This window comes from Bison bison, unplaced genomic scaffold (genome assembly GCF_000754665.1).
Source record: "Bison bison bison isolate TAMUID 2011002044 unplaced genomic scaffold, Bison_UMD1.0 scf7180017864198, whole genome shotgun sequence".
In the NCBI taxonomy this organism is placed as follows: domain Eukaryota; kingdom Metazoa; phylum Chordata; class Mammalia; order Artiodactyla; family Bovidae; genus Bison; species Bison bison.
In genome coordinates this window covers 2141296-2168163 of record NW_011494770.1, presented here as the reverse complement: position 1 = coordinate 2168163, position 26868 = coordinate 2141296, and the positions used below count along the sequence as shown (strand labels likewise).

The window sequence follows — 26868 nt, the reverse complement described above, 5'->3', positions numbered from 1 at the left end:
ACATCAGAAATGGTAAGGACCTAACAGAGGCAGAAGAGATTAAGAAGAGGTGGCAAGAATACACAGAAGAACTATACAAGAAAGGTCTTAAAGACCTGGATAACCACAATGGTGTGGTTACTCACCTAGAGCCAGACATCCTGGAGTGTGAAATGAAGTGGGCCTTAGGAAGCATTACTATGAACAAAGCTAGTGGAGGTGATGGAATTCCAGCTGAACTATTTCAAATCCTAAAAGATGATGCTGTTTTTTGTTTTTTAATTTTATTTTATTTTTAAACTTTACAATATTGTATTAGTTTTGCCAAATATCGAAATGAATCTGCCACAGGTATACCTGTGTTCCCCATCCTGAACCCTCCTCCCTCCTCCCTCCCCATACCATCCCTCTGGGTCGTCCCAGTGCACCAGCCCCAAGCATCCAGTATCGTGCATCGAACCTGGACTGGCGACTCATTTCATACATGATATTTTACATGTTTCAATGCCATTCTCCCAAATCTGCCCGCCCTCTCCCTCTCCCACAGAGTCCATAAGACTGATCTATACATCAGTGTCTCTTTTGCTGTCTCGTACACAGGGTTATTAATACCATCTTTCTAAATTCCATATATATGTGTTAGTATACTGTATTGGTGTTTTTCTTTCTGGCTTACTTCACTCTGTATAATAGGCTCCAGTTTCATCCACCTCATTAGAACTGATTCAAATGTATTCTTTTTAATGGCTGAGTAATACTCCATTGTGTATATGTACCACAGCTTGCTTATCCATTCATCTGCTGATGGGCATCTAGGTTGCTTCCATGTCCTGGCTATTATAAACAGTGCTGCGATGAACATTGGGGTACACGTGTCTCTTTCCCTTCTGGTTTCCTCAGTGTGTATGCCCAGCAGTGGGATTGCTGGATCATAAGGCAGTTCTATTTCCAGTTTTTAAAGGAATCTCCACACTGTTCTCCATAGTGGCTGTACTAGCTTGCATTCCCACCAACAGTGTAAGAGGGTTCCCTTTTCTCCACACCCTCTCCAGCATGTATTGCTTGTAGACTTTTGGATCGCAGCCATTCTGACTGGCGTGAAATGGTACCTCATAGTGGTTTTGATTTGCATTTCTCTGATAATGAGTGATGTTGAGCATCTTTTCATGTGTTTGTTAGCCATCTGTATGTCTTCTTTGGAGAAATGTCTATTTAGTTCTTTGGCCCATTTTTTGATTGGGTCATTTATTTTTCTGGAGTTGAGCTGCAGGGGTTGCTTGTATATTTTTGAGATTAGTTGTTTGTCAGTTGCTTCATTTGCTATTATTTTCTCCCATTCTGAAGAAGATGATGCTGTTAAAGTGCTACACTCAATATGTCAGCAAATTTGGAAAACTCAGCAGTGGCCACAGGACTGGAAAAGGTCAGTTTTCATTCCAATCACAAAGAAGGGCAGTGCCAAAGAATGTTTAACTTCTGGACAATTGTGCTTATTTCACAGGCTTGTAAGGTGATGCTCAAGGTAGGCTTTGGCACTAGGTGAACCAGGAACTTCCAGATGTACAAACTAGGTTTAGAAAAGGCAAAGAAACCAGAGATCAAATGGCCAACATTCATTGGATCATAGGGAAAGCAAGGGAATTCTGGAAAAGCATCTACTTCTGCTTCATTGACTACTCTAAAGCCTTTGACTGTGTGGATCACAACAAATTGTGGAAAACTCTTAAATGGGACTACTTAGACCACCTTACTTGTCTCCTGAGAAACCTGTATGTGGGTCAAGAAACAACAGTTAGAACCTTACATGGAACAAATGATTGGTTCAAAATTGGGAAAAGAGTATAAGGTTGTGTATTTTCATCCTGTTTATTTAACTTCTGTGCAGAATATATCATGTGAAATGCTGGGCTGGATGAATCCCAAGCTGGAATCAAGATTGCCAGGAGAAATACCAACAACTTACATATGCAGATGATACTACTCTAATGGCACAAATTGAAGGGAAACTAAAGAGCCTCTTTAGTTCCTCTTTAGAAAGAGGAGAGTGAAAAAGCTGACTGAAAACAACATTCAAAAAACTAAGATCATGGCATCAGGTCTCAGCACTTCTTGGCAAATAGAAGGGGGAAAAGTAGAAGCAGTGACAGATTTTCTTTTCTTGGGCTCCAAAATCACTGTAAACAGTGACTGCAGCCATGTAATTAAGACACTTTCTTCTTGGAAGGAAAGCTATGATAAGCCTAGACAGTGTATTAAAAACAAAGACATCACTTTGTGGACAAAGAGTTATCTAGTCAAAGCTATGGTTTTTCCAGTCGTCATGTATAGATGTGAGAGTTGCACCATAAAGAAGGCTGAGTGCTGAAGAATTGATGCTTGAACTATGGTGCTGGAGAAGACTCTTGAGAGTCTCTTGGACAGCAAGGAGATCAAACCAGTCAATCCAGAGGAAATCAATCCTAAATATTCACTGGAAGGACTCATGCTGAAGCTGAAGCTCCAATACTGTGGCCACCTGATGCAAAGAACTGACTCAATGGAAAAGACCTTAATGCTTGGAAAGATTGAAGGCAAAAGGAGAAGAGGGTGGCAGAGGATGAGATGGTTAGATAGCATCATTGACTTAGTGGGCATGAGTTTGAGAACACTCCGGGAGATAGTGAAGGACAGGGAAGCCTGGCATGCTGCAGTTCATGGGGTTGCAAAGTCTGACATGACTTAGCGACTGAACAACAACAACAATCTCTTAGTTTATGGGATGAATATCTGCCATGTTAGCAAACCCTTGCCCACCTTGCAAAGAGAGGTATTAGCTGTGTCTTTTAAAAATCTGAATGGATACAAAGTAACTTCTCAGAGAGATGAGTCCACTTGTGGGTCATTTGCTTTGTGTCTGACAAATGCCTGGCAAATATGGGCCACCACTCCTCTCGAGGGTAGGCACTATTCATTTATCATGGCACGCTTTCCTGCTGGATCAGTTGTGGCCTCAGAGTCTTTGGCACATGGGAAAAAAACTTCTTTGTCTGGTTTCAACTATGGTTGATCTTTAATATTTTCATTGTATTAGATAATAATAAAGATCAAAATGTTAGCTGAAACAACAAAGCAGATACCCTAGACTTGGTGTTTTAAAGAAACAGAAACTCTAAGGATAGCCATAGGGAATAATTTAATTTTAGAGCTCAAAAGAAATGGGATGAATTTCCAGCATCTCAAGATGATGAAGCTGATGCTCAGAAGACAAGCTGGGTGGGAATTTTGCTTCTGGTAAGGGAGGAAGCACTCATTGCAGCTCTTCCTTGCTCTAAGAACAACTAGAAAAGATGAAGAAAATACATAAAATGCCTCTGTGAAGGCCCTGGAGTGCTACTCAGCCAGCAAAAACTTGAAGGGACAAGGTCCTTAAGAAAAGGAAAAAACAGAAATGAAGTGACATTTGGACTGGTTTTTTCCCTCAAGGAACTTGCAAAAATCTGAACTGTGGCTGAGAGGCTGAGAAGCTCAGCAGAGCTTCCTATAGTTTTATGGGGCATCAAGAACAGAACTGGTGTTTAGAGAGCTGATGATCTAGGCTTTCCAGGTGGCACTAGTTATAAAGAACCCGATTGCCAATGCAGGAGACCTAAGAGATGTGGGTTCGATCCCTGGGTCAGGAAGATTCCCCTGGAGAAGGAAATGGCAACCCACTCCAGTACTCTTGTCTGGAGAATCCCATGAACAGAGGAGCCTGGCAGGCTACAGCCTAGGCTCTGTAAGTCACAAAGAGTCAGGCACAACTGAAGTGACTTAGCATGCAATGATCTAGGGTCCTGGCAAAAACTCAGGCTGTGGGATGGGACTGTCTAATTACTATATCATAGGAAGTAGAGGATTCTTTAAAAAGTCAGAAGCCCAACTTTAAATCACTTCAGTTTATGATTGGGTAAGGCAATCTGCTGCAATTTAAATGTCTATTAAATTGCTAATGTTTGACATTACAAAAATTTAAATTTTTGTCAGTCTAATGAGCAAAAGTGATAGTATTTTTTGTTTGTTTGTTTTATACTTTTTGTTGGCCTGATGTATTTCAGTCATTTACATTTCTTCTGTGAACTCCCATCCTGTTCCATGCCAGCAGTGTAAAACTCTTCTGAGTTTACATTGCTCTGTAGGATTTCTGTTTGTTTTCTGCATGTTAATGCTTTGTTGTAATTTATTATGACTGACTTCTCCCAATCTGTGCTTGTCTTTTAATTTTATTTATGGTTAGTTGTTTTGTTCCCCTTAACTTTTGAAGACCAGTTAACTTGTGTGACAGGCAGTTCATTTGTTATAAAGAAAGAAATCTCACTCTCCTTCCTCTGGGTATTGCTTTGAATTACTCCCAGATGGAATTGGAGGACTTCTGGATCAGTGTTCTAATAATGGACAAGGGAGCAGCCAGATGGTCCAGCAATGATAGCACAGCTCATCAATACTAGGCATTTTGGGAGATGAACTGTATTAGAGCCAAAAAGCTCTGTGCGAAGGATGAGTCGTGGGCATGACTGGTGGACTGGTAGCATCTGCAATCAACTCTGGTTCCCTTCTGACTCACTGATTAAGGCATAAACGGATTGGGGGGCTATCTCCTTGGCTTTAAGATCAGAGAAACATTCTTGATAATCAGGGGGTTGGTTTCAGCTGGATACTGGTTTAGCAGAGAGAAGATTATAACGCTGCCTCCAAGGATCCTGCCTTTAGAGACGGAGACCATGTGAGAAACTTATTTTACATTCAGAAAGACCAGGCCTTTTTGCTGCCACTGCTTATGTTCCTTGCTCACAAGGTCTCATAAGGTCTGTGTAAATTTCCCCAGGTATACTCATAGCCTTGCTTGATGATGGAGTCATGAGTCAGTGGTGGCCGTCACCTCGGGCTGGTGGTGTGTGCGAGTATTTCATGAATAGCAGCCACTACCACTTATAGCCTTATACACCTGCCTGTTTGTTCAGAGGCAGATTGTCAGCCAAAATAGAATGAGCCTTGTGACACTGCAAGCAAAAAAAATAAAGGATTAGCTGTGTAAACGGAAGTCTGCAACAAGACATGATCCTATAAAAACAAGCTAGCCACATGCCTAAAAGCACATGTATAGCATTTCAGCTTTTCAGTTCCCAGACATCATGCACATGCCATAAACCCAGACACAACTACACACACTTATGTAGGCTCATGTCAACTTACTATGCAGTGGTATAGTTACAGTCAGCTATATGCGTTCACATAGAGATACATTATAGCACACACCTGCACAAAACTGCACACATACACTGGTCCATATAACACACAAACCTTGTAAATGCCCTCACACACAGGTACGCACTCAGACACATATACACTCACACATATATACATATACATGTATATGTATATATGCATATACATTCACACACAAATAACCACACACACATTTCATATAATCTTCCTGCTCTACCAGGAACACACACTCTCCCACCTGGAGATCTGGGTGGCATTTGTAATGAAAATGCTCCTAGAGGTTTCCTTCCTGCTGTTTAGCTGCTGAAATTTGTGGCACAAGTAGTGGGAGGGATGCTCAAGTCAGAGTCAGATGACCAGGTGCTCTGATTGGGAGCAGATAGAGTTAAGGTTTGGGTGGTCCTGAAATCCTTGGTTCAGCCTTGTAGCCACTGCCATTCCAGTGGCCACTATGGAAACTCACACATGGAAGGACTTCAATATTTGTTGAGAAAATCAAGGAATTTGTGATTTACCCCTTAACGCTTTGTCTTTTAAAATTAAAAAACAATTTACTAGAGTAATCTCCTGTCTCTTTCCCCTTGCCTAACTTCAAATAGATGTGCCCAAGGTGATGTGAAGATCTCTTAGACTAAAACCTCCCTGGAGAGCAGAAAACACACATAACTTCTGAAGTCTTTTAAGAATTTAATCAGAGATGCCAAAACCCCCAGAGATCATCTAGTCCAAGGTAATCATTTTATAGTTGAGTGAATTGAGGCCCCGGTATGTTAGGTGGTTTCTCCAAAGTCACACAGCAAGTGGGCAGCAGAACAGGAACAAGAGACTCAACAGCCTGATTCCTGGGATCTACATTTTTCAGTTTGATTGGACATGAGTGATTTTATTCCAGGGAATGACTCTTTGATAAGAATGTTAAGAAAACAAAGACTTACTTGTAATATAGACTATATTACAATAGTCTATGAGGAATTACACTGGTTTGGGTAGAGCATTGCTATATTTGATTAAATCTTGCCTATGCTATCACACTGGTAGTATTTCAACTAATAATGTTTAACCGCGTGACTTTAGATGTGATGAAAGGCATCTCTGTCATACTATTTTTATAACTTTGGACTCTGATTTTCTTAGCATATGGGATCCTTGACTATTCCATGGCTGTTTGCATCTGCCTGGTAGATATTAGAGCAATCTCAGGTTTACAATGGTTTTTAGCCTTGCCCAGCTTAATGGATATACTATAACTAGTGCCGGCAACCATCATTTCATTAGAGCAACAAAACCACTAACGGTCTCATTAACTTTGAAGAAATTAGATTTGCTTTAGAACATTGACCTTTATTTAGCAGTGATGGATGGTATTATCATATGTTTCCTGTCACTTCATCAACTGGAGTTTGACTTTTTCTTGTTTTGTTATTTAAGGCATTTGTATTTCTTTAGAGTAGGCTTCTGATTTTTATATAATTTTTGAGCTGCGTTAGGTTTAGACATCTCACTCTAGCCTATGTCCAGGAGATTTACTTGGAAATGGTAGAATGTTTACGTGAATTGCATTGCATAACTTTTCCAAACAACGTGTAAGTGTGCTGTGTATTTGTCTTTGCATAGTCATGCTTATTCCATAAGCAATATAATAAACTTCCATGTAAAGCATATAAAATTTGAATACACAGTGTGAATGCACAAATCTGGTGGCTATTAACAGCTATTACCCTCACTTGAACTACTGTGCCGTCCCAGTGTTAAATAAAAAAGATAATTTAAAATACACCATGATATAGTGAATACTGACAGTGGTTGTTAGTGTGATGAAGTCATGGGGAATTTTTCTATTTTCTAAATGTTCTATACTCTTTAATACTGAAAAGAACACATTTATTATTTTAAAAGAAAGGCAAATGAGAAGACAATAAAACACGATGCTGAGAAACACGTTTGTAAAAATCCCCCAAGTTGAAGTTACCATGTGGAGATGTGTGAATGTCATTACGGTATTTGCCCCTTATTGATGTTCTGTTTTCACAAAGGGGACCACCAATTGATGGTGGTCCTTTACTGCTCTTCATAAAGTTTTATCTTTTTATTTTTTCTTTTATATAATAGCTTTTCTCTCTCCTTCTTCCTTTCCCTCTCTTAACACATGGCTTCTTGCTTTGCTTCTTATGGTGGTTTGGTGTCATTTGTTTTAAGATGTCATCCACTGGCTATCAGTTCTGAGATAATGAGATAATGTACCTTACACTAAGGTATGTTTTAATTATGATATGAGGTAATGTAACATTATGATACATCACCTTTAAAAAATTCAAAGTTAAATATAAAACATAGCCAATGTTTTATCATAACTGTAAATGGAAAGAAACCTCTAAAAATTGTATAACAGTTTAAAATTTTTTTAAATGGACTTAAAAATTAATTTGGGGTTAAAAAGAATCAGATAAAATTTCAAAATATAATAAACACTTCTTTCATTCATTCAAAAAATATTGTTATATATTGCAAATAAATAAGTGAGATGGATGTCGGTGTTAGTGGAAAGTCTGAGGCTCTAATATCCAGCAGGAAGGACTTACACTTGGATTTTACCAAGCTTGATTGTGCTGCTGAAATGATTTATCTCATTTCTCATCTCCTGATAGAGTGAAACAGCTTCTATGAATAGTTTTTATGCCATAGATCAATGCATTTTTAGGTTTCTTTTGCTAGTTAAATGTTTCTATCAAATATCCTTATTCATGCAGGAAATGATTCCTTTTTATACTTTGTCCAGGAAAAATGATGCTAAGTATCCTTTGAAAATACAGGTGCAAAGACTCACCCATAGGAACAGAATTAAATCTATATCAGTTTTATACATGTGTGCTGTGTGTGTGTGTATTCACACACATCTGCATCAGTGGATGCCGATGGAACTTCTATCTGTGGAACTTCTATCAGGGGATGCCACCAAGGAGACTCAACTTTAGGTATTGAGGATACAACTGAACAGTGCTAAGGAAAACCTTTCATGCTATCATTTGTGAATGTTTCTATTCTCATGGCATGCTCTCATGGATAAGCTAATGATAACTTTTAATTTTCAGGTTCAGAAATGACAATTATTTAAGCCTTGTGCAAATTTAACCCATATACTCTACTTGCTCACTTCCTTCCTAAATCCTACTTGCCAGCTTATGATGGGAACAAATTTTAGAGACCAGAGTTATCATTTTTATTTCATATCTTCTTTTAGAGAATTCTTTACATTTTAATTACTTTTATTTTTTCTAAATACTGGATGTAACTACTGGTTAGAGAAGGGGCTAAGGAAGTTTTCCTGAAATGATCTTTCTCCTAATGGTATATCTTAGCCTTATTGAAAAGCAGCCTCAGTTTTGCAATGAACACATAATACTTTCATCATTTCAGAAAAAGGAGATATTTTAAAAGTGTGTATCTATACAATACAAAAAGGGCAAGGTTTAATCTTTCTTTGCATTCTAGTTAAGCAATCCTCTTCTCCAAGTGTGCTAGGAAATGCCATGTTCAAGAAGCCCCTCCTGGATCAAGATGGGTTGGGGAGAGGGAATAAGCAAAAGGCAGAACAATGGGCCTCTTCTGGTCTTACTAGAGAAAATGCTTAAGGCAGTTAGAGGAACTGGGTAGAGAAAGGAAAATAATCTGACACCTTTGTTCACTCCCTCCCTCAGGGTATTTCAGAGAGGGCATCTTACAGAGAAACCTGTGGAAACCTAGTCTCAGGGGAGATTGGCACTGAAGTGGATAGGTCTGAGGCAGTGATGGCCACCCACTGGGTTCTTTGTTCTCATTATACGTGGGTCGTCAGGTTCTCTCCATCTCCCTTCCTCCCTCCCTCTTTCCTCTCTCTCACACACACAAACCAAGATTTCCAAAGTCTTCATGTACATCCTATTCATAGACTAAAAATTCAACCAAGAGAATATAACCACAATCTGTGTTAGGTAATACTGAAACACAGGAGTAACAAAGGTAAAAATAAATATAAATAAAAAATTTAAAAAGAAAACCACTACTGGAGCATGTGGGAAGAGAGGTACCTTTTTAATAAATACATAAATTATAGTTATTTAATTTAGAAACCACCAATAACTCCAGTGTTTCTGGAACGCAGACTTATCACCTCTAGAATCAGTTACATGACCTTGATAAAGAAGAGAAATTCCTTATTCTTTTGGGTCTTATGAGTTATTGTTATAATTAGTAAGGCCAAAGGACTATAATAAAACATTCTTTGAATATTAAAATAATTATTTAAAAGCCTATATTAAGCCTTGCAAATTTTAGGCAAGTTATTGTATCTGAAATTTTGCCTAAGATATACACTGTCGTGAGTAATGTGTTGCCATGAAAGCTTTTGGATTAAAAAAATGAACTTTAGGTATTAGAATATTTGATTTACTAGATTTTGGCTCCTCTCCTGCCTCTTCCTCTTGCTAAACATTCAGACTGAGACTTTACTATGATTATCTAATCTTACCCATTCTTGGAAGTTCAGTTGCTGAAAATAAAGAGGAAGGAGACCCTCCTAGATTGTTCTAGTGCATATTTGGCTCTGAATTAAATGAACATTTAAATCTCGAAGATTTTCAGTTAATGTTGAATTTGGCTGGATATCCTGTGGTTATAACATCTTAAGCCTTTAAAAATACATGGGTTCTCAAATAGCGATATGCTTTTTTCCTGATTTTTTTCCCAACTAGCATTTTGTTATGACTCTCACTGTCTACATCAAACAAATTTTATGCAGTTTACAATGCTTATAGCATACGGTTGCCACCTACAAGTACTCTGTGTGCCTTAGCAGACAGCCACGTGCAACGCTGAAGAATGATTTCTTGGATGAGTAGTAGAGAATCTTGCTTCTATCCATTTTTCTACTTTCAAGGTAGGACTGGGCTAGATGTTTTTTCCTCTTCCTCCCTTTCTCTCTTCCTTTTTCCTACCTCCCTCTCTTCTTATCCTATTTCTCTGTTGCAGTCTCTCTTTACTACAGATACAGTAATTCATGCTGTCAGTATTATTAGAGGTTCTTATTATGCAATGATAATGTCATACTCATGTAGACAACCCCAGGTGTTTCTAGCTTTTGCATCTCCTGAATCTTCACCTATTTTTCAAATCATTTTGAGTAGGAATCCATTTGTCTTTTGCTTTGTACTTCTGGCTGTACAGTATTCATTAAAGCAGAAAATGTGTTAGCTTGTACACCTCATCACTCATATTGAGACCCTGTGTAGGTTTCTGTTTCAGAAGAATAATAGCTTTTACTAAGCCATAATTGAGATGAGGGCTGAGTGTAATTTTCTGCTGCAAAGGAGAGGATTGGAAAGAAGGAGCAGAAGCTCTGAGAATTTAGACCACGAAAGTGACAGCAGGAGGTAGTGGGGAACCCTCTGGAGAGAGTGGTAGACACTCTCTCAGGGAGGCAACTGACGAGTTGGCAGGGTCATGTGAATATGGTCTCTTGAGACCTCTAGCTCAGAGCGGGGGAGGGGGGAGCGGGGATCAGAGCATAGCGTCTCAGTCTGAGGGCCCTCAATGCCTCCACCCCCTAGTTCCCTTTCCCACTTCCAACTCTTTCCTTGTAGGAAGCTGCCTCACCACATGAGCACGTTGCAAAGCAATGGGCTGAGTTGTGTAGGAGAGGCAGCTGGAAGAGGTGAGCAGTCCACTACTGTGATTGTTCCCCCCTTTTAGGGCCTCTTTTGGCTATCTTTGTGTCCACACACTCTCTATAGCCTTGCAGTCTAACTCAACTGCTGTTCTGTCACTTAATCTGTTGGCTGAATTTATTGACCTATCATTGGGTTATTTATTTTTACCCAACATTATATGGCCTAATATTTGTGTTCTGAACTTATTTCTGATTCACAGAACATTAATCTACTGTAGTCCCAAGTGCAAGTAAGAGATAATTTTTTTTGATTAGCATCTAAATATTTTGCATGAGAGAAAGCCTAAAAGAGGTAAGAGAAATGTGTATGCAATATTCGCTTGCATACATGTATATAAAATATGCATGCATATATGTGCATAGACACATATATGTATATATTCACACATATACATTATAAGCATACATACACATGCATATATTATTATATGTATATAATGTCTAACTGGAAACTGATCATCCATTTAACTTACTGTGGAACTTATTAAACTCTATGGAAATAAAGCATTACATTTTCAGTATTTATGTAGTGGAAGTCTTTAAACACCAAATCTTACTGTTGATTAAGAAATTGAATTAAGTACCATCTTAATGGCAAATTAATATAGATTTGCTATGCTGTATGTTTTGTTGTCATTTGGGAAAATTATACTATCAACCAACGTTAAACAGAAAAGCTCCAAGTCAATTATAAATTGAGAACAAATAGCAAAGGCTGAAGATACTTTACATAATATTTAAAACTGTATTGATTCTAATTAAGCCTCTTCCATTAGACCTCCCTAGCCCTTAATGCCTCCTTCAGGAGATAATCTGTTACCACGATGATGGAAACAGCCTCCAAAGGCAGAGGAGTCTTAGTCTACTCCTTCCAGATTGGTGTCAGCCACTTTGGGCAGTGGGGGTCCACCTGAGGCCCCTCCCGGCAGCCCCTCTGCTGTTGGTGGGGGCTGTGTCATGGGCTCACATCCAGACTCCCTAGCTGGCAGGTGTGCTCCCACTGCAGGTGGTGGGGCGGAACATTTGGCCTCCATCACACATAAGAAGGTCTCAGCTGGGGGCTCCAGGGCTTGACCGGAAGTCGCTGCCTCAGGCTTCCGGGGCTGCCCGTTCACTTCCATCACCGGTAGCGAGGCCTCGGCTGTGGGCTCCTGGGCCTGACCTGAAGCTGCCTCCGGCTTCCAGGGCTGCTCATTGGCCTTCACCACCGGTAGGGAGGGCTTGGCTGGGGCCTTCGGGGCCTGACTGGAAGCTGCTGCCTCTGGCTTCCGGTTCTGCTGATCAGCCGGTGCTGCACCAGGGAGACCATCGTCTTGGGCCTCAGCTCCTGTCTCTGCTCTCAGGGTAGGTTCTGTCTCACTGACTCTCTTGCCCTCAGCTTGAGGATTTGGGGGAGGCAGGGGTATTTCTGAATGGCATGCGGGACTCAGAGGAGCTTGTTCCAGCCCCCTGAGGGCCGTGTCGCAGTCCCCTGGAGGACTGTCGACCTCTGGGTGGATTTCTTTGGATACGTCAAGGGTTGACTCTGGACAATGCATTATCATGAAGGCCGCCGCGAGATTTTGCACAGCCTTGTGAACGTTGTTGGCTTCCTCTGCGTCAGCCTCTTCATTCACAGAGGTGTTTGGCTCGTCATCAGAGGTGTGCTGACCTTGATCATCCTTTTCAGGCATTTTTGCTTCTCTGATTTTTTTATAGAGTTCATTTCTCTCTTCTTGTAAAGCTCGACAGAGATTCTCTAACCTTCCAATTTTCATCACGAAGCACTCATATTCTTTAGCTCTCAATGCTTTCTGTGATTTAAATACACACAAACAAAAGGGTAGGAAAAGTAAAACTGCCAGGTTTTACTAGAGTAAAGTAAAATGCTCTCTGGAGACAATCAAAATCATTAATCCAGGAATTTGTCTGTTAGGCTCTGACCACAGGGTGGTGGCTGAACAGATCCTTGGTCAGGGACATCACTTCTATTTTTGCATTATGTTGGAGACTTTGATAGAATTTTAATCCACTTTTTTTTTTAAGGAAAGAAAGATAGCAAAGCTTCTTTCTGCTTCAGTCTAAGGCTTCTAAAAATCTTAAAATAGATGCATTTTCTGCTTCTAAGACTTAGAAGGAATAAGCAGAGGCTTGCGGCAAAATGACTGAGATGGACTGGGATTTGGCGGTCAGCAACTTCTTATCTGTCCCATAGATAAACGGCTATATGCTAATCCAGCAACTGTTTGATTTCTGTTTATGAATAATAAGCACATCTCTTTGGAATTGGTTGTAGTTTGGGATGAATTGTTAAAATAGTAATTATATCCAGAGAAAGTAACCACACTCTTTCATGATGCTGCTCAAACTATTCAGTTCTCCTTTTCTCTAGAAATGTTGGTGTGTTTGTGCATGGAATCATCTTACTTCTCCACCGCCCCCCCCCCCCTTCTGCTTTGTGCTACTCTGTACCTTTTAAGACTTTTTTTTTCACCTGTAAGCCCTGCCTCTCATGTTAAGGGTCATGTATCTTTGCTTTTTATGATCTCAAAACCTCCAGAGCCTGATGTAATATCAGTATTTAAATGCCTGTTGGAGGAATTAAACAATGCACATGCACATCTGTCTGTAAATTAGCACATACCCTGGGTGCTTGAGCTGGTGTTTTCTCTCAGTATGCTTGAATCAATTAATAAATTTATTCTGCATCTGTTGTGTGTCCGGCACCAGGGAAATTCAAAGACAGGTAAAACACTCATCCTGGCTTTGAGGAATTCACAGTCCAGCAGGTGTGGTGCTGTCTTGGGCACAGCTTTGGAATCAACAAGTAGGCATGTGACTTAGGGTCACAATGCTCTTTGAGTCTGGACCCAACTCTAAATTACTTTTGCTCTGATTATTTTTTATTAGAGTATCATATACCACACCCTAGAAAAAACTCAGCTCTTCAGAGGTCATCATTTGTGCTATTAGGGCATAATTATTTTCTGAGTATGAATGTATTGACAAGGGATGATAAGCAAAGGGAAAAAGTTCCTCACCTCTTCAATCATGTCCAACAGAGCTTTGTTACAGTTCTCAAACCGAGCTTTCCATGTGGCTGTGTCCTTTTCCAGCTTCTTCATTTTCTTAGTGGTCTACAGAAATTATAGTGTTTTAATGTTAATTCTGAACAGTTAATATATCAGAGAAACTATCAGTTCCATATGTGACATCAAGAAAAAGTCCTTTCATTACTAGGTGCTGAAGCAAGCAAAAATCCAATGTCAAGGAATGAAGATTGAGTGGAAAGAGTCATGATTTATTTCTGAAGCATCTAAGTCAGTGGTGAACAAACTTATTTGCACCAGAGCCAGTTCAGGAGAAAGAAAACTACTTAAGTCCTTCCTTTTTTGTCATTGTGTTTTCTTTTGTTTAAAAGTAAAAATAACTTTATTGAGTTCCAAGAATAAGCTTGAAATTTAGATTATTTACTGTATTGAATGCAAGACTGTTAATGAGAAAGTTGGACCAGCTTTTTTGCTATTAAAATGTTGATAGTATCTGGGCACATTTGAGAAGTAGCCACAAAAAGGCAACTTTCAGTTTTCTCAGCTTTCGTATTTGCAGAGTGCAGTAAGATTCACAGAATGTGATTACATGCGTTATTCATTTCATCCTTGAGACAGTCCCCCAAGGAAGGTTGTTTTCACCTCTACTTTATAAATGGGGAAACTAAGGTTCAGAGAGATGGAGTAATGATTCAGGTGAGTTTTCAGAGGAGTAGGGCTGGAGTCATTTCCATTTAATGCAACATATGCAGAGTGCCTGCTGGTGGCTAGGCAGAGGCTGGGTGTAGGGTATACAGAAATGAATAAAATGCAACCTAGCTTTTGCAAATCTGAAACTACTCTGCATTCCTGGTTATAGGATCTCCTCTCTGTTTGGATGATGGGAAGGACAGGGCTTGTATTCAGGGACAGTTACCCTGGATTAACTACACATGGTCACTGGTTGCTTCATGCTAAAAAGCCTAAGGTTGGGTCTGCTTGGAGGCCCAAGTTATTGGCTTTTCGGCTCTGTAGAGAAACTACATGAGCCTCCAGTGCTTTTTTATTTTCATCATTTCTTAACTGAGTTAATAGTTTATTAACTTTTTTAATGTCATCAGCCCCTTTAGGAATTTAATGAAATCTATGGAAAGTGGAGAAGGAAATGGCAACCCACTCCAGTATTCTTGCCTGGAGAATCCCAGGGACAGGGGAGCCTGGTGGGCTGCCATCTATGGGGTTGTGCAGAGTCGGACATGACTGAAGCAACTTAGCAGCAGTAGCAGCATGGAAAGTGGAAGTGAAAAATAGATTCCAAGGGATTAGATCTGATAGATAAGAGTGCCTGAAGAACTATGGGTGGAGGTTGGTAACATTGTACAGGAGGCGGTGATCAAAACCATCCCCAAGAAGAAGAAATGCAAAAAGACAAAATGGTTGTCTGACAAGGCCTTACAAATAGCTGAGAAAAGAAGAGAAGCTAAAGGCAAAGGAGAAAAGGAAAGATATACCCATCTGAATGCAGAGTTTGAAAGAATAGCAAGGAGAGATGAGAAACCTTCCTCAGTGATAATTGCAAAGTAGAGGAAAACAATAGAATGGGAAAGACTAGAGACCTCTTCAAGAAAATTAGAGACACCAAGGGAGCATTTCATATAAAGATGAGCACAATAAAGGACAGAAATGGTATGGACCTAACAGAAGCAGAAGATATTAAGAAGAGGTGGCAAGGATACACAGAAGAACTATACAAAAGAGATCTAATGACTCAGATAGCCGTGATAGTGTGATCACTCACCTAGAGCCAGACATCATCGAGTGTGAAGTCAAGTGGGCTTTAGGAAGCATTGTTTTCCTCTACGAACAAAGCTAGTGGAGGTGATAGAATTCCAGTTGAGCTATTTCAAATTCTAAAAGATGTTAAAGTGCTGTACTCTATGCCAGCAAATCTGGAAAACTCAGTAGTGGCCACAGGACTGGAAAAGGTCAGTTTTCATTCCAATCCCAAAGAAAGGCAATGCCAAAGAATGTTCAAACTACCTCACAATTGCACTCATCTCACACACTAGCAAAGTGATGCTCAAAATTCTCTAAGCCAGACTTCAACAATACATGAACTGAGTACTTCCAGATGTTCAAGCTGGATTTAGAAAAGGCAGAGGAACCAGAGATCTAATTGCCAACATCTGTTGGATCATGGAGAAAGCAAGGGAACTTCAGAAGAACATTATTTTTGCTTCATTGACTATGCTAAAGCTTTTGACTGTTTGGATCACAATAAACTGTGGAAAATTCTGAAAGAGATGGGCATACCAGACCACCTTACCTGCTTCCTGAGAAATCTGTATGCAGGTGAAGAAGCAAGAGTTAGAACTAGACATGGAACAATAGACTTGTTTCAAATTAAGAAAGGAGTACTTCAAGGCCGTATATTGTCACCTTGCTTATTTAACTTCTGTGCAAAGTACATCATGTGAAATGGCTGGGCTGGATGAAGCACAAGCTGGAATCAAGATTGCTGGGAGAAATATCAATAACCTCAGATATGCAGATGACACCCCCTTATGGCAGAAAGTAAAGAGGAACTGAAGAGCCTTTTGATGAAAGTGAAGGAGGAGAGTGAAAAAGCTGGCTTAAAACTCAACATTCAAAAAACAAAGATTATGGCATCCGGTCCTATCACTTCATGACAAATAGATGAGTAAACAATGGAAACAATGAGAGACTTTATTTTCTTGGGCTCCAAAATCACTGCAGATGGTGAGTACGGCCATGAAATTAAGACACTTGCTCCTTGGAAGAAAAGCTATGACCAACCTATACAACATATTAAAAAGCAGAAGCATTACTTTGCCAACAAAGGTCTGTTTAGTCAAAGCTATGGTTTTTCCAGTAGTCATGTATGGATGTGAGAGTTGGACCATAAAGAAAGCTAGCACTAAAGAATTGATGCTTTTAAACTATGGTGTTGGAGAAGAAGACTCTTGAGTATCCCTTGGACTGCAAGGAGATCAAACCAGTCAATCCTGAAGGAAATCAGTCCTGAATATTCATTGAAAGGACTAATGCTGAAGCTGAAGCTCCAATACTTTGGCCGCCTGATGCAAAGAACTGACTCATTAGCAAAGACCCTGATGGTGGGAAAGATTGAAGGCAGGAATACAACAGAGGATGAGATGGTTGGATGGCATCACTGACTCAATGGACATGAGTTTGAGCACCTCTGGGAGTTGGTGATGGACAGAGAAGCCTGGCATGCTACAGCCCATTCGGTGGCAAAGAGTCAGACATGACTGAGCGACGGAACTGAACTGATGGGACTACACCTAAAGATGCAGTATGCATATCATTTTTTCTTTTTTTGCTAATTCTACTAAAAGTCTATAAATGAACTTCAGATAAAAATTTTTGCTCTAATATTTAACTGAATCTTAAAACTATTTAATTTTGAAATAATATTTTTCTACTCTAATGTTTATTCCAAATTAAAACTGTAATTAAAAAAATATTTTTAAAATGGTTGAATCCTTTCTGGAATGGGAAAGTTGTAACTTTTAAGAAATGTTGACCTATTAAGTTTGCTTGTGAATGGTGAAATTTATCATATATGTTTGTGAAATTTTTTTTTAAAAGAATGTTTTCTACACTTAAAAAGAGGTTAATGCTAGTTCCTGTTCAGAAAAACAGTTCTGATGCTGATTTTGTTTTGGGAAAACAATGAATTAAATAAAATTTAAACATTATGTCCAATAATAAAATTAGCAACTTATATTTGTAAAAGTGGACTTCCCTGGTGGCTCAGTGGTAAAGAATTTGCCTACCAATGCAGGAGACATGGGTTTGATCCCTAGGTCAAGAAGATTCCCTGGAGGAGGAAATGACTACCCACAACAGTATTCTTGCCTGGAAAATCTGTGGACAGAGAAGCCTGGTGGGCTATAGCTCATGGGGTTGCAAAAGAGTCTGACATGACTTAGCGACTAAAACAACAACAAACAATACAATTTGTAAAAGACTTTTAAAAAGTTAAAAATCCTTAAAAACACATTAACTTATTTGAACTTCACAATCTTGTGACATAGGTAAGAAAAAATAGCATTTTAATAAGGGAGAAGTTAAGTGAATTGTTTACTGCTACTTGATGAGTAAGAGCATGCCCAGAATTTGAATTCAGACTTCTCATTAAAGATTGTCTTAGTTATATCATATTACATATATTCTCTTCTGAGAATATTCTATGAAATGGTATTTTCTACTCTAACATTCTGCTCTTGCATATTTGTATGAAAGTTTTTTTTAATCATTAGAAGATTTGATATTTTTATTTCAGCATAAACAACATAATATTATATTGCTAGCTCTTTTCTTTTTAAACCTCTCCATGGACTAGAAAAAAAAAATATTCTTCCTCAGGGTGAAAATGTATCCTGGTGTTTTTTGATTCTTCCTAAAATTAATCTGCCAGATATTTAACCAATAAAATACAGCCCAGATCTCATTTGCATGTATAAATGTTTCATTACTTCATGAAATGCACTGAAATATCTTAGTGAGAGAAAAATGAACCCAAAGGAAAATTGCCTGTCAAAATAGAAAATGTCAGTATTTCATGGGAGATAAGCAATACTCACTTTATCCATTTCTTGTTTGAAAGTGGCAAACACCTCATTGCTTTTTGTCAGTGTGCTCTGAAACTCTTCAAACCTTCCAGAGTAGAGAGTAAGCTGTAAACAGGGGAAAGAGTAGGTTTGTTTTAGGCCTGCTTTCCTGTTTTAGGAATGCTTCCAAAACAAAACCACCTGTCGTTGTTTGTTATTTGAAAAGGAAAATGATTTAAGAGAATTCTCAATACAATGTTAGTGATATGTTCAATTCTTTTTACTTTGCGATCAGTCTAGGTCAGTGAGTATGACTGAGGTACTTCTTTAAAGAAAAATGACATAATAAAATATATCATCACCATTTCATTGTATCATAATTTTTACCAACAAATATTTATTGAGCTCTGACTGAACATAGCAAGGACTATTATGTACAAAAGCATTTAACCTGTATCTGCTGTTTTTGAGGGAATCCCAAAGACAACTTGATTACAGAACAGTGAACACAAAGTACCAAAGTAGTTAAGTACTGATCAGAGAATGAGATAAATGTGGCAGGTGATCATATAAGTCACATTTTTGTAGAGAAGGTGAGCCTTGGGCTTGGTCTTGAGGGAAGGGAGATATGGGCCAGATATGGACTAGGGATACTGCCATTATGTGGTTGTGCCATTATAAGCACGTGTCATTTCCCTTTTTGACATTGTGGTTTTGTGTGTTTTTGAATACAGTGTTCTAGCCAATAGCAGTTAAATGTTCCTTTTCAAGGAAATGAGTTTATTATACCAATTTTTAATAGAAATTATCATTGGAAGGACTGATGCTGAAGCTGAAGCTCCAATAGTTTGGCCACCCAATGCAAAGAACCAGCTCATTGGAAAAGACCCTGATGCTGGGGAAGATTGAAGGCAAAAGGAGAAGGCGGCAGAGAATGACATGGTTAGATAGCATCACCGAGTCAATGGACATGAATTTGAACAAACTCCTGGAGATAATGAAGGACAGGGGAGGGGCCTGGTGGGCTGCAGTCCATGGGGTCGCTAAGTCGGACACGACTGAGCAACTTCACTATCACTTTTCACTTCCATGCTTTGGAGAAGGAAATGGCAACCCACTCCAGTGTTCTTGCCTGGAGAATCCCAAGGATGGGGGAACCTGGAGGGCTGCCGTCTATGGGGTCACACAGAGTCGGACACGACTGAAGCGACTTAGCAGCAGCAGCAGAATGGTTCATTCTCACATGATTCAGAATAGCAGAGGTTTTACTGCAGTACATGGGCTTCCCTTGTGGCTCAGCTGGTAAAGAATCTGCCCGCAATGCGGGAGACCTGGGTTTGATCCCTGGGTTGGGAAGATCCCCTGGAGAAGGGAAAAGGCTACCCACTCCAGTATTCTGGCCTGGAGAATTCCATGGACTGTATGGTCCATGGGGTCGCAAAGAGCTGAGCAACTTTCACTTTACTGCAGTACACGAGAACAGTAAAATAACATAAATCCTTTCATAAGAAACAGATTTTCCAAAGAAAAATCAAAACAACAGCTCATCAGCATTTTGAAATCAGTCATTAACAATGTGAATAGGTGATAAATTTGGGGTAACTCTAGTGGCTTAAAAGTTTTCTCATGATTCCTTGCCATACAGACTGAAAAAGACTGGGTACCATGTCATCAGGGAATTCACGGCCAGGAAAGCTTTCAGACACATAGTTCAAAGAACAACACAGTTAACCCTTGGACAAAGCAGGGGGTTAGGGGCATTGACCCTCCATGAAGTGCAAAATCTGTGTATCATATATAGTCAGCCCTCTGTATTCCCAGTTCCTCATCTCTGCAGTTCCCTATCCATAGATTCAGTCAATGTCAGATACTGCAGTACTATAGTATTTGCTATTGAAAAAAAAAATCCATACATAATTATCTTCACAGTTCAAATATGTGTTGTTCAAGGGTCAAAACTAACTCATTATGTGCAATGCACTCTTGACATATTCTGTTTAATTTAATAAATCTGTTTCATTTTCTCCACAGACAAGTGGCTAGGATTCACTAAGTTGATTTCAGGGTGCATGAATAAGTCAAGTCCCTCAGTTTGAGGATAAGCCCCTGTGGGACTGCCTGCCTGTGGGAATAACTATCCCAGCTGATCTTCACCTATCACAAAATCCATTCATTTGCATTTTGGACCCAGTCTCCTGTTAACTTCTTTTCCTTACTCTCCTCTTTCTTTTCCCAACTTTTCAGTAATTCCATTAGGATTACAGTGGTTGTATAGATGTGGTCTCCTGAGCTGGTCCTCCCACCCTCTCTTGCAGTCCTATAGCTGCAGGCTGCAGACAAGAGGGGAAGGCGGGCCGTGTGTGCTCTGTTTCACCTGCGCAGCCTTGACAGGGGACTTCCCTGGTGGCTCAGCAGTAAGAATCCGCCTGCAACGCAGGAGACGCAGGAGACATAGGTGAGATTCCTGGGTCAGGAAGATCCCCTGGAGAAGGGAATGGCAACCTACTCCAGTATTCTTGCCTGGAAAATTCCATGGACAGAGGAGCCTGGTGGGGTACAGTCCATGGGGTGGCAAAGAGTTGGACATGACTGAAGCGATTGAGCATCCATGCATGCATGCAACCTTGACAAGATCAGCGGGAGCAACCACACCCTCCCCGGCCAGCTATCTTCTTATTTGGGCTGAGTGTTCTTTTGATGTATAAACTGGGCGGATTTTGTTTTCCTCCTCTATGTTTTCTGTGTCATGGAGATGACAGATACACCAAAGTTCGAGGGATTAGTGTCTCACTTCATCACCACTTTGGCCTTTTTCTAGTGACCCTCAACTTTCTTGTCTTTTAAATTGGGTAAAATACATATAACATTCACTGTCTTAACCATTTTAAGTGTACAGTTCAATATTGTTAAGTAAATTCACATTGTGCAAATGAATTTCCAGAAATTTTCATCATGCAAAACTGAAACTCTGTAACCCAGTAAATGATAGCTCTCCATTTCTTCCTTTCCTTCTAGTGATTTTTTTTACATCCGCTTTTCTTTCTGTTTGACCTTTTTGTCATAGGTGGCAAAATCTGTGTGAACTATACTTTTCTCAGGTAACCAACTCTGACACTCTTTACTTATATACTAACTAAAAATGTACACTTCCTGTTGCCTTTATGGATATTTGTTTGGTCGTATTTTCCTTCTCACTTTTATGTTGACATGATGCGTGTCTGATGTGTCATGTTCCCTCTTTCACTGTGGTATATCAGAGAAGCATGGAAAGAACATCCAGAGGTCATCCTCAGGATTCCTACCAGAGGCAGAAATAGAAACAAACTACTCTACGGTTAGTAACAACAACTCCTGCTCCAATATTTCACTTTTAAATGGGCTAGGTGGCACATGCATTCTTTTAACTGAGCACAAATTTTGATTCCAACATCACAAGAGAAGACTCTACACATGGACATCACCAGATGGTCAATACTGAAATCAAATTGATTATATTTTGCAGCCAAAGATGGAGAAGCTCTATACAGTCAGCAAAAACAAGACTGGGAGCTGACTGTGGCTCAGATAATGAACTACTTATTGCCAAATTCAGACTTGAAGAAAGTAGGGAAAACCACTAGACCCTTCAGGTATGACCTAAATCAAATCCCTTACGATTATACAGTGGAAGTGAGAAATAGATTCAAGGGATTAAATTGGATAGACAGAGTGCCTGAAGCACTATGGACAGAGGTTCGTGACATTGTACACGAGTCAGTGATCAAGACCATCCGCAAGAAAAAGAAATGCAAAAAGACAAAATGGCTGTCTGAGAAGGCCTTACAAATAGCTGAGAAGAGAGGAGAAACTAAAGGCAAAGGATAAAAGGAAAGATATAACCAGCTGAATGCACAGTTTGAAAGAACAGTAAGGAGAGATAAGAAAGCCTTCCTCAGTGATCAGTACAAAGAAATAGAGGAAAACAATAGAATGGGAAAGGCTAGAGATCTCTTCAAGAAAATTAGAGACATTTCACGTAAAGATGGGCACAATAAAGGACAGAAATGGTAAGGACCTAACAGAAGTAGAAGATATTATGAAAAGATGGCTACGATACACAGAAGAACTATACAAAAGAGATCTTGCTGCTGCTGCTAAGTCGCTTCAGTCGTGTCTGACTCTGTGCAACCCCAATGACTCAGAAAGTCATGATGGTGTGATTACTCACCTAGAGCCAGACATCCTGGAATGCGAAGTCAAGTGCGCTTTAGGAAGCATCACTACAAACAAAGCTAGTGGAGGTGATAGAATTCCAGTTGAGCTATTTCAAATCCTAAAAGATGATGCTGTGATAGTGCTGCACTCAATATGCCAGCAAATTTGGAAAACTCAGCAGTGGCCACAGGACTGGAAAAGGTCAGTTTTCATTCCAATCCCAAAGAAAGGCAATGCCAAAGAATGTTCAAACTACTGCCACAATTGCCTTCATCTCACACACTAGCCAAGTAATGCTCAAAATTCTCCAAGCCAGCCTTCAGCAATACGTGAACTGTGAACTTCCAGATGTTCAAGCTGGATTTAGAAAAGACAGAGGAACCAGAGATCAAATTGTCAACATCTGCTGGATCATGGAAAAAGCAAGTGAGTTCCAGAAAAAGATCTTCTTCTGCTTTATTGACTATGCCAAAGCCTTTGACTATGTGGGTCACAACAAACTGTGGAAAATTCTTAAGGAGATGTGAATCCCAGACCACCTGATTTGCCTCTTGAGAAATCTGTATGCAGGTGAAGAAGCAACAGTTAGAACTGGACATGGAACAACAGACTGGTTCCAAATAGGAAAAGGAGTATGTCAAGGCTGTATATTGTCACCCTGCTTATTTAACTTCTATGCAGAGTCCTGTATATTGTCATTTGCTTATTTAACTTCTATGTAGAGTACTCATGTGAAATGCTGGGCTGAATGAAGCACAAGCTGGAATCAAGATTGCTGGGAGAAATATCAATAACCTCAGATATGCAGATGACACCATCCTTACGGCAGAAAGTGAAGAACTAAAGAGCCTCTTAATGAAAGTGAAAAAGGAGAGTGAAAAAATTGGCTTAAAATTCAACATTCAGAAAACTAAGATCATGGCATCCAGTCCTATCACTTCATGGTACATAGATGGGGAAACAATGGAAGCAGTGAGAGGCTTTACAAAATCACTGCAGATGGTAAGTGCAGCCATGAAATTAAAAGACATTTGCTCCTTGGAAGAAAAGCTATGACAAACCTAGACAGCATATTAAAAAGCAGACATTACTTTACCAACAAAGGTCCATGTAGTCAAGGCTATGGTTTTTCCAGTAGTCATGTATGGATGTGAGCATTGGAGTATAAAGAAAGCTGAGTGCCGAAGAATTTATGCTTTGGAACCGTGGTGTTGGAGAAGACTCTTGAGAGTCCCTTGGACAGCAAGGAGATCAAACCAGTCAATCCTGAAGGAAATCAGTCCAGAATATTCATTGGAAGGACAGATGCTGAAGCTGAACCTCCAATACTTTGGCCATTTAATGCCAATGACTCATTAGAAAAGACCCTGATGCTTGGAAAGATTGAAGGCGGGAGGAGAAGGGGACAGCAGAGGATGAGATGTTTGGATGGCGTCACCCATGTGATGGTCATGAGTTTGAGTAGACTCCGGAAGTTGGTGATGGACAGGGAGCTTGGTGTGCTACAGTCCATGGGGTCACAAAGAGTCAGACACGACTGAGCGACTGAACTGAACTGACTGAAATTTTAATTACACATGTTCATAGCATATATGGAACAAAGTTGTCTAGGAATTGTCTTAGCTAACTTAGGTTATTTGGCTTGGAAAGTAATCCAATTATTATTATAGTTGTAGAGAAATCTCCTCTCATCTTAAATAGATACAGTGAGGTCTTCTGAGATTAAAGACTGTGATTACCTGTCTTTAAGAGTTGACTCACTGATCTTTCCCCTTGGATAGTATTTTATGTCTGCAATGCTGTGCTGTGTTGATATTGCTGACTTTCCACATCTACTACCATCTTCAGCCTTATTGATCCAATGAACACTCTATTTGTAGCCACAGTTGTATTCCATTGATCATCTCTGACATTTACTCTATTGCCTTGGTTTGTATAATTGAAAGTCAGACGTCTCTTCCTTAAGTGAGAATCATGCCCCAGACTGGCAAGCTATTGTTTTAGGACTGAAAAGTGACTTCCAGCTAGGAAAACACAATCTGTCCTTTATATTGTCTTTGCTCAGACCATAGAAATGGGGACTAAGACGTCTTCCTCCTACTAACCCACTCTTTTAATTGTCAAACCAAAGGACGTGTTTGAGTGCTTTGCAAAATCATCTGTGATAGACTTTGTTTAAGCTGGCTTGAAACTCAGCATTCCAAAAACTAAGATCATGGCATCCAGTCCCATCACTTCATAGCAAATAGAATGGGAAAAAGTGGAATCAATGGTAGATTTTATTTTCTTGGCTCCAAAATCGCTGCAGATGGTGACTCCAGGGATGAAATTAAAGGATGCTTGCTCCTTGGAAGCAGAGGTATCACTTTGCTGACAAAGGTCCATCTAATCAAAGCTATTGTTTTTCCAGTAGTCATGTATGGATGTGAGAGTTGGACCATAAAGAAGGCTGCATGCATGCATGGATGTGTGTGAGCTCAGTCGTGTCCAATTCTTTGTGACCCCATAGACTGTAGCCTGTCAGGCTCCTCTGTCCATGGAATTTTCCAGGCAAGAATACTGGAATGGGTTGCCATTTCCTCTTCCAGGGGATCTTCCCAGCCCAGGGATGGAACCCGTGTCTCTTGCATCTTCTACATTAGCAGGTAATTCTTTACCACTGTGCCACCTGGCAAGCCCATAGAAGAGTGCTGAAGAATTGATGCTTTGAAACTGTGGTTCTGGAGCAGACTCTTCAGAGTTCCTTGGACAGCAAGAAGACAAAACCAGTCAATCCTAAAGGAAATCCATCCTGAATATTCATTGGAATGACTGATGCTGAAGCTGGAGCTCTAGTACTTTGGCCACCTGATGTGAAGAGCCAACTTATTGGAAAAGACCCTTATGCTGGGAAAGATTGAGGACAAGAGGAGAAGGGGATGACAGAGGATGGGATGGTTGTATCGCATCGTGGACTCAACGGACATGAGTTTGAGCAAACTCCGGGAGATTGTGAAGGACAGGGAACCTTGGGGTGCTGCAGTTCATGAGGTGGCAAAGAATTGGACATGACTTAGTGACTGAACAACAACAGACTTTGTTTTTCAAGGTTTAAACTTTAAAAAAATATAGTGTTGATACTTTTCAATAGAAGCTTGTTTAAGCATTATTACATGTAGGGATTCAGGGCCTCCATATTCTTCTTGATGTTTAAGTAATTATTGAAGTTGTGAAAATGCCTTGAAGACAAAAGAGATAGACAAGAGAGGGTCCTTGCAGAGAGAGCCAAGCACCATGGAAAGCAAAGTGATGAAGGAGGCAGGGTTAACTCAGTTTAGTACCATGCTTCTACAGCCCTGGAAATTCTCTGTGTTCATGAACTAGACCTGAATAGGGTCCTGAGATCATCTTTTCCAGTGGTTCTGAAGCTTTTTGGCAACTAAAGAACTTCTTTGTCTCATCTATCACTAGGTGTGTCCTTAGCCATGAGATAAGAAAGCCTTCCTCAGCGATCAATGCAAAGAAATAGAGGAAAACAACAGAATAGGAAAGACTAGAGATCTCTTCAAGAAAATCAGAGATACCAAGGGAACATTTCATGCAAAGATGGGCTCAATAAAGGACAGAAATGGTATGGACCTAACAGAAGCAGAAGATGTTAAGAAGAGGTGGCAAGAATACACAGAAGAACTGTACAAAAAAGATCTTCATGACCCAGATAATCACTATGGTGTGATCACTCACCTAGAGCCATACATCCTGGAATGCGAAGTCAAGTAAGCCTTAGAAAGCATCACTATGAACAAAGCTAGTGGAGGTGATGGAATTCCAGTTGAGCTCTTTCAGATCCTGAAAGATGATGCTGTGAAAGTGCTGCACTCAATATGCCAGCAAATTTGGAAAACTCAGCAGTGGCCACAGGACTGGAAAAGGTCAGTTTTCATTCCAGTCCCAAAGAAAGGCAATGCCAAAGAATGCTCAAATTACTGCACAATTGCACTCATCTCACAGGCTAGTAAAGTAATGCTCAAAATTCTCCAAGCCTGGCTTTAGCAATATGTGAACTGTGAACTTCCAGATGTTCAAGCTGGTTTTAGAAAAGGCAGAAGAACCAGAGATCAAATTGCCAACATCCACTGGATCATGGAAAAAGCAAGAGAGTTCCAGA

At 39.9% G+C, this 26868-nt stretch overlaps 1 protein-coding gene across 1 annotated transcript in view; it reads right to left on the bottom strand.

The window, feature by feature from the left end:
• Positions 1-11646: 11646 nt before the first annotated feature.
• Positions 11647-26868, bottom strand: part of TXLNB (taxilin beta) — a 53935-nt gene continuing 38713 nt past the window's right edge. The window contains exons 8-10 of the mRNA XM_010844212.1: positions 18561-18653; positions 13942-14037; positions 11647-12714 (exon numbers count right to left, since the gene is read on the bottom strand). Coding sequence (XP_010842514.1) covers positions 11779-12714; positions 13942-14037; positions 18561-18653 — 1125 coding nt within the window. The 3' untranslated portion in view covers positions 11647-11778. The remainder of the gene's footprint in view (positions 12715-13941; positions 14038-18560; positions 18654-26868) is intronic.